Raw genomic sequence first — 13,497 nt, forward strand, 5'->3', positions numbered from 1 at the left:
CACAAACAAAAATTTCACGTAGGTAAAATACCAACCTACACTAGCTAGACTAGACTAGAAATCCAGAAGCTAAAACACACTTCTGGAACAACAACCTCATAAACTTTTGCCTCTAAGTTAGAACACTGCTTCTGAATGTGAATTACTTCTAACAACATCCCTTAATTCATATTCAGCTAATTAAACTCTACAACCCCAATTTCACTCCTCAGGTGGATAAAGTGTTAAGTCTTCACAACTTTAGTTAGAACATCTGCAAGTTACTTCTAAGTACTACAATGCACAAATTCTAGCACTCCATTATGAATTTGATTCCTAAGAAAATGAAACTTCGTGTCAATATGCTTGCTTCTTCCATGCAACAATGAATTTTTGGCAAGACTTATGGTTGACTTGTTGTTAATAATCAGCTTCACATGCTTATTTACTTTGATCTTCAGATCATGCAACAAATTCATAAGCCAAATAACTTGACACACAAACAATGCACCTACAATGTACTCAGCTTCACAGGTTGACAATGCAACCACTGATTGCTTCTTGGAGCACCAAGAGATATGACATCCCAAATACTTGAAAAAAATACCCAAAAATACTTCTTTTGTCAACTCAGTCTCCACACCAATCAGAGTCTGAATATCATATCAGCTCTGAATCATAATTGACACCAGAAGGGAACAATACTCCATACCTCAGAGTCTCTTTAATGTACCTCAGTATCATGATAATAAATTGGTAATGTGACCACTTTGGTTTGTTCATAAACCTACCCATCATTTCAACTGCATAATAGATGTCAAGTTTGGTATTACAGAGACATCTCAATGAACCAACCAACTGTTTAAAAGTTGTAGTATCCACATCATCACCCTCAACATCAAAATCCATCTTGTGGTTCGTTTCAGCAGGTGTGATTGCAGTCTTACAATTTATCAGCTCGAATGTCTTCAGAAGTTTAAGTTCATACTTCAGCTGATGCAAAATGACACCCTTCTTAGAGTATAGAATCTCAATCCCTAGAAAATATACCATATTACCTAGATCAGTCATTTCAAACTCATCCATCAACACCTTCTTGAACTTCATTATCTCATATGAATAGTTTCCTGTCAGCAATATGTCATCAACATAGAGACACACCAGAATCATATTGCCTTCAGAAGTATGCTAAACATAAACACCATACTCCATCTCACACTTTATGAATCCTTGGAGCTTGAAAAATGAATCAATTTTCATATTCTAAGACCTAGGAGTTTGTTTCAATCCATACAATGCTTTGTGTAACCGTTACACCATCCCTTCCTGATTCTTTTTCATAAATTCAGGAGGTTGTGACACGTTACCTCTTATTGCAATGGACCATTCAGAAAGACAAATTTCACATCCCGATGTATCAGAGACCAATTCCTATTTGTAGCTATAGCAATCACCAATCTGATTGTTTCATGTCTAGCTACAGACGCAAACACTTCAAAGTAATCTAATCCAGGTTTCTGTAGATATCCTCTTCCTACTAACCTTGATTTGTGTTTTCCAATTGATCCATCTGGCTTCAATTTCACCTTGAAAATCCATCTTATGCTGATGACTTTCTTGTTCTTTGGAAGCTCAGTCAAAACCCAAGTCTTGTTTCTTTCTATTGCCCTAAGTTCTTCTTTCATGGTCTTCAGCCACACTTTCTTTTTGAGAGCTTCTTCAGTCTTAACTGGTTTAGAGTCTACTAACATGACACAATGAATGACTTCTCCATTAGAGTCTACTTTAGTATCTTGTAACATGTCAAACTCTATAAATCTCCTAGATATTTATCTGTTTCTTTGTGGCCTCTGAACTTGTTTATAATTTGTTTTAGATGCTGGAACAATATCAAATGCTTGACCACCTCCAGAAGTTGGACCACCTTCATAAGCTCCACCTTCAGAAGTTTGACCTCCTATAGAGTTTTGACCACTAGAGTGTGGATCATCATCAAAATCTGGATCAAAATCGGATTCACCTTCAAAATCATCTTTTGATTCTGACGCATCTTCAAAACCTTTGGATTCTAAAGTTGACACTACACCAGAGTTGGATTGAGACTTACTTCAATCCCACGCTTCTGATTCCTTCACAATGACGTCTCTACTGACTTCAACCTTATTAGTGATTGGACAATAAAGCTTATATGCACATGTACTGTAGTACCCAATCAATAACGTCACCTTGCTTCTATCATCCAACTTCTTTCTAGTAGCACATGGAACATGTTTGTAACAAACCAAATACCCTGAAATGACTCACAATTTACTTATCACCAATCCACTTCTCAAAAGGAACAGTTTCCTTCAACTTCTTTATTGGATACTTGTTTCACACATATGTTGTAGTGGCAATAACTTCTCCCCACAATGTGTGGGGTATCTTCTTCTCCTTCAGTATGCTCCCTGTCATATCAAGTAAAGTTTGGTTTCTTCTTTCAACAAGACCATTATGTTGAGGAGTGTATGGAGCAATCAACTCATGCTCAATTCCATTTCCTCATAGAACTTTCTGAACTATGTAGAGTTATACTCACCTCCACCATCAGTTATGAGAACTTTCAACTTCTGACCATTTTATTTTTAGCCGTCACCTTGAACTTTTGAAACTCAGCAAATACCTAATGCTTAAACTTGATGAGTGCTACCCATGTCATTCTTGTGAACTCATCCACAAATGACACAAAATATTTTTTTCCTCCAAGTGAAGGTACTTCAAATGGTCCACAAACATCCGAATGTACTACTCCCAAAGCATGTTTTGCTCTTGGGCCTACTTTTGATGCAAATGGAAATCTAGGTTGCTTGCCTTTCATGCATATCTCACATGACTTCTCAGGATTCACAATCTTGGGAATGACATATACTAGCTTCTTAGAATTCAGATGCCATAAGCTTCTTAAATTAATATGCCTCAATCTCTTGTGCCACATCTCACTCTCAATGTCAGTGCCTTTTGCACTAAGGCATTTAGTTTCAGGTGTCTCCGTATTCACCTTGAATGTTCTGTTGCTTCCCATCTTAAATTGCATAATCAGCTTTTGATTAAAATCATACAACTTCAAGAGATTATTCTTCATAGTAATTGATAAACCTTTCTCAATGAGCTAACTTACACTAATCATTTGTTCTTCATGCTAGGAACATACCAAACATCCTTGATCATAACAATTTTACCATTCTTCACTTTGACTTTGACATTTACCATACCTTCAACATTGATGTCTTTATCATTGACACATCTGATCTTAGTCCTCTTTCTATAGTCAAAGTCAACCAACCATTGTTTATTTCCAGTTAGGTGATTTGGGCAGTCAGTGTCCATATACCACCAGTATACCAAATACGAACCATCATATTCAGAAGCCATCAATAGCACAAGTTCATCATCAAAATATCATCTAGACATGTTTGCTTCTTCTGATTTCCTTTCCTTGTTTGACCAATAGTCACCAACAAAGTGGCCAAACTTCTTACAACATTAACATTGAACCTTTTTCTTGTCAAACTTCTCATTTCCCTTATGATGTTTCTTCTTATTAGAATTAGAGGATTCTGACTTCTGAAAACCACCACCATGTCTCTTCTTGGCTTCTGATCGAGACTGCTTCTAACTCTTCTTCCCATAAGACGCCTTCATAGCCAGCTCTACCTCTCTTTCAAAGGTTCTCTCAGTCAGACACAACTCTTCTGCCTCTAGACTGCTCTGCAACTCTTCAATCCTCATGGTGCTTAGCTATTTAGAATGTTTAATTGCTACAACAATGTAATCAAATTAAGGAGTAAGAGATCTCAGTACCTTCTCAATGATTACTTATTCAGACAAAGTTTCTCCATAATATTTTATCTCATTGGTGATCATAATCACTCTAGATATGTAATCATGTATCTTCTCATTGTCCTTCATGTTGATATTCTCATACTGTTTACGTAGAGACTAAAACTTTACCTTATCCACCGATGCATCACTTCCATAGCATCGTGTCCCACGCAACCTTCACCGTCTTCGAATTAACGATTTTCTAAACCACGTTTGCATCCACACACTGATGGATGTAGACCAATGCCTTTTGATCTTTGTTCCTTGTTTCTCTTTATGTGTTTCTCTGTGCTTCTGTCACATCCGCCGCAACCGGAACATAATTGCCGTTGACGAGATCAAGAACGTCTTGAGTGCCAAACAACACACGCATATGAATCAACCACCGATTCCAAATTTTGCCATCAAACACTAGAAGCAATGTATTCAAGCTACTGTTTCCTCCGTTCATCTTCAATTTTATTCATTGAAGCTCATACAAATCTCACCAAACACTTGTGTTTCCCAATCCCGCAAAATCTATAAATGTGATTCTATTATGATTCCGATCATGAATTCAACGCGAATTCAAGAAACTAAATCAATCACACATGCCTCACCGTACACTCGTGTTTCCCTATGAATCCTCCATGTGAATCGAACAAGATATCTAAATACCAATTGTTGATGCCCAAGGTTGAAGATGAAGATGATAAAGATGGAGAGAGAAAATAGATCTAACTAACTTTTATGAGAAACTTTGTCGATTGCGTTATGAAATTCTACGTTTGGTTTATATACACAAACAAAAATGTCACATAGACAAAATGCTAACCTACACTAGCTAGGTTAAACTTAACAAAACTAGACTAGAAACCCATAAGGTAAAACACACTTCTGGAATAGCAACCTCAGAAGCTTCTGCTTCTGGGTCAGAACATTGCTTCTGAATATGAATAACTTCTAACAGTGAGGTACTAGACACTGATTTATTGATTGAACTATTGAGTCACTCAACGAATCGTATGACTAAACTGATTAAATTAGATAACTCGTTGAATAAACTAATCTCTATAACAAAACTATATAGTTATTAAACTGATCAAACTGGATCATTCGATATCTAAAAATCTCAGACACCTACAAAATTTCAAAATATCATACACAACAAAATACAAATTCAACTAAATTTTGAACAAAATCTAATTACGACATAAACTGAATAACAAAATAATTGACAATATCTGATAAATATAATTCCTAAAAAAATTTGTTTCAAATAAGTTAAACTCTACTTATATTTTAATTTTAGTTTAAAAAATAATATAAAAAATGAGGTCATTTTGTTTGAAGAAAAAAACAAGCCTTTAATCCGTCAGCTTTTCAAAATCGATGATTTGTCGATTTTTATTGATTTCGGCCGATTCTGACTGGTTTTTATTGATTCAATAGTTTATTTGATCCAACAATCAGACTAAATCGACGACCCTCCCAATTCTAAATTCAATTGGACTGACCGGCCAATTCGATCCAATTTTTAAAACACTCCATGAAATAGAAAAAAAATTAAAATAAAATTGTTATTAAATGAACAAAAATAATTAATTTTGAAAACATAAACTCTTTAATTGTTTATTTTGACTCAAAACTTCCTAATTGTTGTTGACCAATATACATGCATATTATAATTACATTATAAAAAGATTTATTCTTAATAAAAACTTAGTTACAGTTTTAATTTTTCTATTTTATCTTATTTATATAATAAAATTTTATAATTTAAATTCAAATAAATTTTATCCCTTTTATATTTACACACTTAAATTTAGTTATACATCAATTTTTAAAAGATGTGTTATTTGTTTAATATTTATAAAATTTTATAGATAAAAGATATAAATTACACATAAATATAGTTACGTCATCAATTTTAAATACAAAAATATTATTTTTTTATTTTTTTAAAACCTTAAAAATTTAAAATATAAATTAAATGTCATTAAAAATAGATGCAATACAAAAATATAAGAAAGAAAATTAAACTATTTTAATTTAAATAGAGATATCAAATCCATGAGTGAGATAAAATAGAAGGAACCTAATTGTAATTAAATTTAAAAATATTAAATCTTTTACACATACATTTAAATATTTCTTGTCACTTAAATACTTATAAAGTCTTTTAGAAATTAGCCTAACACAATGGTACCATCACGTTAATTAATTTTATGTCTATGTAAAATATAGTTATGTCATCAGCAAAATATATTAATTTTTTTAATTAAAAAATTTAAAATTTAATTGCGGTTTAAATTACATCCAGAGCCGTAGTTGAAAACTTCATACAAATATTTACACCGAGTCTAATTATTGTTGCAAATTTGTAATTTAAGATATAAATTTTGATTTTTTTATCAATAAAAATCAAACTTAGTATTATGAAGTTTAGGGTTTACAACATTTTCGCACTCCGGTGGCACAATTCTTTTAATCGATTAGGAAAGTAAATATAAATAAATAGAGGGTATTTGAAAGTAAATTTTTTCTTAAATGAGTATACTGCTTCATATTTAAGAAAAAATTGAGGAAAAATGTTCAATAGCCAAATATCAATGAATTAATGTCAAATATTTTTAGAAAAGTTTTGATGCTTACCATCAGAATATATATAGACAGAGATAAAATATTACCCTTTAACAATCAAGATTATGGAGGTAATCGATTTGGTTTGGATTGATTTATGGTAAAAAAATTTGTCCGAACCAATAATATCTCAATTGTTTTGGTTTAGTTTGATTTTTTATATTTTTTTTAAAATACAATCAAACTAAACTAATCGATTTGATTAAGTTTAGTTTCATCGATTTATAATTTATTTTAAAATATTATATTCATTTTTGTATTCTCTACTATTATTTTTTTTGGAGTATTTTATACTATTATTTTTTCAAACAATACATTTCATATAATTTATTTAGTACTTTATTTTTAAAATAATTTATAAATTGCTCTTAATTTATACGAAACATTGATATGATCTTTATTGCATAATGAAATAAATTCATTATCAAATATAAAAGTTGACACTTGACATGAGAAAACCGAGAAGGAATTTGAAAACTTAACAAATAAAACACAACAATAATAACAAAAAATTTCAATACACACTAATTAACATGTTTCACACCTCAAAAACACATCAAAACTATTTTTTAACAGCAACAAGCACAATTGCACCCCAATTCATGACACATAAAAGCAACATTGCATCATTGTTTAACATATTATCATCAATCCATAACGAAAAGAAACACCTATCAGAGGTTAAGGTAAATTTCTATACCCTTTCATGATCAAAACACCTTTAGATGAAGAATCTCATAATTATCTTATAAATCCAACAAAAAGAAGCTCTCAAGCAATCTCTATAGTCTTCTCTTCCAAGCCCTAACTCTCCTACTCTTTTCTCTCTCTATATTCTCATCTTTTTCACGTAATGTCACAAAGGTTTTAAAAATCATATTTCTCTAATTTTCTAAATATATAATATTCTAATTAGCTTTTCATAATTCAATTATTTTCCCAACTAAAACTCAACTTCTCTCCACTCACCACTTACTTCCCTTAATTCACCAAATCTGTCCAACTCTACACATTCTATAAATCTCTAATTATTTAATTAATTAAATCTCACTAAAACTAGATAATTAAGCACAACTCTATGATATTACTTCTCACCAGTCAAATCATCCAAAATCACACAAAATAATTATTTAAATAATTTAATCAATTAAATCAAATTAGTAATTAAATAAAAAGGCTAATTAAGTCGGGGTGTTACAACTCTCCCCCATTTAAAAAAAATCCGCACTCGAAAATTACTCGACGGGAAAAACTCTAGATAAGACTCTCTTATCTGACTCTCGAGCTCCCACATCACACTATCACCAGCAGGACCTCCCCAAACAACCTTAATTGAAGCTAACTTCTTGCCTCACAAGTGCTTCACCTTACGATCCTTAATGTTCAACGACAAAGTCTCAACTGTCAAGTTCTTTTTAACTTGCACATCACCCAACTGGATCACATGAGACGAATCATGATTGTACTTCCTCAGCTGAGATACTTAACAAACATCATGAATATTCGAAAGATATGCCGGTAACACAACTCGATAGGCCACCTCTCCTACCCGCTACAAAATCTAAAACGAACCAATCAAATGCGACGTAAGTTTCTTAGACATCAACACACGACCAACACCAGTTCCCAGAGTAACTCTCAAGAACACATGATCCGCCTCTTGGAACTCAAGTGTTTTCCTCCTCTTATCATGATAGCTGTTCTGACAACTCTACAAAGTTTCCATCTTCTCTTCGATCATCTTGATCTTATCAATCGTTTGCTGAACTATCTCGGGTCCAAACACAACACTCTCACTAGAATCATACCAACATAAAAGTATCATACACCTTCTACCATACAACGCCTTGAATGATGTCATTCCAATGCTTGAATAGAAACTGTTGTTGTAGGTGAACTCAACCAACGTTAAGTAACTCTCCTAGTTACCTCCCTGCTCTAAAACACATGCTCTAAGCAAATCCTCCAAAGGCTAAATAGTCCTCTCTGCCTGACCGTCTGTCTGCGGATGATAAGTAGAAATCAACTCCAGCTTAGTACCCATCGCTTCCTGCAAACAATGCAAAAACCTCGAATCCATATCCAACGCAATATTCAATGGAATACCATGCAAGCTAACAATTTTCTCAATATATAACTAGACCAACTTCTGCAAAGGATAATTGATCTTAATCGGTATAAAATGAGCCGATTTAGTCAGTCTATCAATAATAAATCAGATGAAGTCACATCCTTTCGTCCTCTTCGACAAACTTGTCACAAAATCCATGGAAATGTTGTTCCACTTCCATTCAAGAATACTCAACAGTTGCATCAGCCCACACGACTTCTGATGTTCAATCTTTGACTTCTAGCAAGTCAAACATGTATAAACAAACTCAGATACTTCCTTCTTCATTCTTGTCCACCAATTTTTTTTCTTCAAATCTTGATACATTTTGCTAGAGTCAGGATGAATACTCAGACCACTCATATGACCTTGCTCAAGAATACTCTTCTTAAGTTTTGACACATCAGGTACACAAACTCAGTCTCTGAATCTCACCACACCATTCTCATTGATCCTGAAATCACCTCATTTTCCTTGATTAATTAACACCAACCGGTCAACCAATCCCTAATCGACTTTCTGACCCTCTCTAATTTCTTCAAGGATACCACTCTTCAGCTTCAACATGCTTAACTTCACACTGTTAGGATTTTCTTCACACACCAAATTCATGTCTCTGAACTGTTCAATCAACTCTAATTCTCGAACTATAAGCATCGACATATGAAATGAATTCCTGCTCAAAGTATCAACTACAACATTGGCTTTACCAAGATGGTAACTCAAACCAAAATTATAATCCTTTAGGAATTCGAGCCATCTCCTCTTTCTCATATTCAACTCTTTCTTATCGAAGAGATACTTCAAACTCTTGTGGTCATTAAACATCTCAAATCTGGAACCAAATAGATAATGCCTCCAAATTTTTAACACGAACACCACGACTGCCAACTCTAGATCATGCATAGGATAATTCCTCTCATGAACCTTCAAATGCCTATAAGAATAAGCCACAATTTGGCCATTATGCATTAATACACCACCTAGACCCATCTTCAAAGCATCACAATACACAACAAAGGATTCACTTGGACTTGGCAAAATCAAACTAGAGGAGACATCAACTTCTTATCGAGTTCTTGAAAACTCTCTTCATACTGAGCACTCCACACATAAGCTTGACCTTTTCGAGTCAATTGAGTCAAAGGCAATGCCAACTTCGAAAAGCCTTCGATAAACCTTCTGTAGTAACCAGCCAAACTAAGAAAACTTCTGATCTCAGTAACAGACTTCATAGTCTCCCATAGCAACACATTATCGATCTTCGATGAACCAACAACAATACCACCACTAGAAATAACATGACCAAGGAAACTCACTTCTTTTAACCAGAACTCACACTTATAAAACTTTGGATACAACTTCTTCTCTTTCAAGGTATACAACACCACTCTCGGATGCTCCACAAGCTCTTCATCAAATTTGGAATATATCAGGATATCATTGATGAACATAACAACAAACTGATCTAAGTACGAATGAAATATTCTATTCATGTACTCCATGAACACTCCAGGCGCATTAGACATACCAAACGACATCACTGAATACCCATAGTGATCGTATCTCGTCCTGAACACAATCTTCGGAATATCGTCTGACTTCACACGAATTTGATGATAACCCGAATGCAAATCAATCTTGCTAAACATGCATACACCAACCAACTAATCCATCAAATCATCAATCCTCATATGTGGATACTTATTCTTGATAGTAATCTTGTTTAGTTGTTGATAGTCAACATACAACCTCATGCTACCATCTTTCTTCTTAACTAACAACACCAACACTTCCCATTGCGAAACACTCGGTCGGACAAACTTCTTCTCAAGCATATCTTCTAAATATTTCTTCAGCTCACTTAACTCTGAAGCAGACATCCTATAGAGAGCCATCAACACATGACTAATACCAAGTATTAAGCCTATATCAAACTTCACCTTGCGCTCTGGCGGAAAATGACTAATGTTATTTGGGAACACATCGGGGAACTCACATATCACAGGTAGATTCATAATCACTCTCTCGCATTCCCTTCTCAAGGACGTGAACACTATAAACACTTGAGCACTCTCTCTAGGACATCTCTACCTGCCTCACAGTCATGAAACTCTACTCCGTACTCTCATTAGAATCAAGACACTTCACCAATTTATCAAAACAATTAATAAACACATGGTGGATCTCCAACCAATTTATATAAAAAATAACATCAAGTTTACTTCGAGTCAAACAAACCAAGTCAATCCCAAAATCTCTATCATAAATTGTCAAAGGATAATTCACACACACACACACACACACATACACACACACACACACACACACACACACACACACACACACACACACACGCACACACACACACACACACACCAATTAAGTAGTCACTGAACCACACTCACTTCGGGTTCAGGAAACATCACCGACTTATCCAAAAACCTACATTCCTACAATCGGCGAAACACTGAACCAACATTCCACACCTGAAACATCTATGAGAAGCATAAGCTTCTCTCCCACTTGTTTCAATCCCGCTCATACAGACAAACAATTAGAAAAATAAAGAGCACCAACAATGTTTCACACACATATCACATACCAGAGAATATACAAAATTACACAACCTGGCTAAATGGACCGACCTGCTTTGATACCACTATGTAACACCTTACTTCCCGACTCGAAAAATAATTAAATAAAACACGTATAACACATAAATCTTTTAAGTAAAATGCTACTCATCTTTAATAAAACATTAATGAACCATATAATTATAATTAAATAATTTGATAAAGAGTGAAAAATTATAAAATAGTTGGTATTAAAAATCCTCAACAACTTTAAGTTTGAAAAAGTTGGTTGATATCTAATTAAAGGAAAGATATGCATCAAAAGAAATCAAATAAAAGAACAGTGTGATCGAATGATGAAAAGATTCAAGATTGAATTAAAGGAGACGAAGGAACGGAAAGCAAAACGTGCCATTTGACCATATCTTTATTGTTACCTTTTTCATGTTTTGAAATTACTTTAGTATACCTCTTTGTAATTGTAATATCAAATTCATGAATAAAATGCTTGATTTATGTGAATTCGGTGTTCCTACTTTATCTGCCAATTTATAATGTTTTACTATCGCATTATGAATCATATAAGGTTTCCCCGAGAATAAAAAACAAACATGCATCATGCATTAATCATATATTCATGCATTTCATAATACACCCAGTTGGTCTCACCATTATTTTGGCTTTCTATTCAGTCACTCTCGTTGTCAAGCTGACTTCCCACGTCTACAACACCCGAGCTAAGCAGAAGATAACTATGGAAAGAATCAGACATAACCAGGCCGCCATGCACGACGAGATGACTCAAGTGAAAGCCCAACTGAAGCAACTCATGGACATCATGAAGAATGTTGTCCATAGACAAGAGGAGAATCGCCAGGCTAGCCCAGGGATCGTTACCAATATGAATGCTACCAACCCTGTTATGGGGAACGGAGCCCCTATTGTTACAGACGCCAATGCTGAGGGGGTGCCTACCAATCTAAATGTTACCCACACATTTCATGTTCCTGTTCATGGAGGTTCTCAGGTTGGCACAGATGATCACGATGGAGACTTCTTTATGCCTAGGAATGAATCCGTGTATGAGCCCTTTGGGCCATCTTCCACTGAGCTTGAGAGAAGGTTTCAGATGATGGACGAAAGGGTCAGAGCCATCGAAGATCCTAGCACTTTCGGCCTGGAAGCTGCTAACATGTGCTTAGTTCTAGGGGTGAAGATCCCATATAAGTTTAAGGTTCATACCTTTGAGATGTATAAGGGGGATACTTGTCCCAGGACCCATATAAGATCCTATTATAGGAAAATGGAAGCTTACTTAGACGACGAGAATCTACTGATGCATTTCTTTCAGGACAGACTCAGCGGAGCATCCCTGGAATGGTACATGCAGCTTGAACGTACGCATGTGCGTTCCTGGAGAGAAAAAGTTGAGGCTTTCTTGAAACACTATCAGTATAACACCGACATGGTGCCGAACATGACACAACTTCAGAGCTTGACTCAAAAGTCTAAAGAATCGTTTAAAGAATACGCACAACGTTAGAGGGACCTAGTTGCTAAGGTCATGTGTGACACCCTACATAGTTTTATTTTATATTTAATTTACGCGATAAATTATGTGCGGGGTTTAGGGTGTTACACAAACCATAAACCAAATGGAACAAGATGCAAGAAGCAATGCATGCATGAAGTCAGAAGTTGGAGCATGTTGCAACTCAAAGTCAAAATGAATGCACTAGACAAGACATGAGCACCAAACCTACTATAAGACCAAGTTCTGCAACCCAAATCATTCGACGTGTACATGATAACCAGACATGCAGAACTAAGTTAAATTCTGCAACACAAACCACAAACTTGGTTATGACATCATGCAATGTGTTGCAGCAATCAGTCATAGCAAATTATTCATCCTGCAACATTCATAAGACACCAATTCAGTTTCCATTAATGTAATTAACATGATGATAACAAGACCTAGCAGCCAAAACAACAGGCCTGCATAAGTATTCACTTTGCAATGCAATGATCCAAATATTAATCTGGTAGCAACCACCTGAAAATCTCGGAAAATCATAAAATAGGTGTAGCATCCATACAACAACAACCAGTCAGTCCCTAGACATATTATCAAACAATAACCATGCACACCCGACCAAGATAACAAATATTGAAGTATACATATACCTGCATCTGGCAATGCAAATCCTGCAGCAGATCATTCTGCATACCATATTTGCCTTGAACAATTCACCAGGGCATACCTGAAGAAAACATGAACACAAGCCAAACAAATGTCCCTTTAAAAATAGTGCAGCCAGAATCAAGCTCCATATAAAACCAAAGTCA

At 34.7% G+C, this 13,497-nt stretch overlaps 1 protein-coding gene across 1 annotated transcript; it reads left to right on the forward strand.

Moving 5' to 3' along the window:
• The first annotated feature begins 11,902 nt into the window (after positions 1 to 11,902).
• On the forward strand, positions 11,903 to 12,691 carry LOC127097532 (uncharacterized). The gene has a single exon (XM_051036036.1). It carries the CDS (start codon positions 11,903 to 11,905, stop codon positions 12,689 to 12,691), a length of 789 nt encoding a protein of 262 aa, XP_050891993.1.
• The last annotated feature ends 806 nt before the right edge of the window (positions 12,692 to 13,497 follow it).

Source organism: Lathyrus oleraceus, chromosome 1, assembly GCF_024323335.1.
Source record: "Lathyrus oleraceus cultivar Zhongwan6 chromosome 1, CAAS_Psat_ZW6_1.0, whole genome shotgun sequence".
Classification (NCBI taxonomy): domain Eukaryota; kingdom Viridiplantae; phylum Streptophyta; class Magnoliopsida; order Fabales; family Fabaceae; genus Lathyrus; species Lathyrus oleraceus.

Excerpts from the sequence above, each read along its gene's own strand:
- LOC127097532 (XM_051036036.1), top strand. The coding sequence starts at position 11,903 with ATGGAAAGAATCAGACATAACCAGGCCGCCATGCACGACGAGATGACT.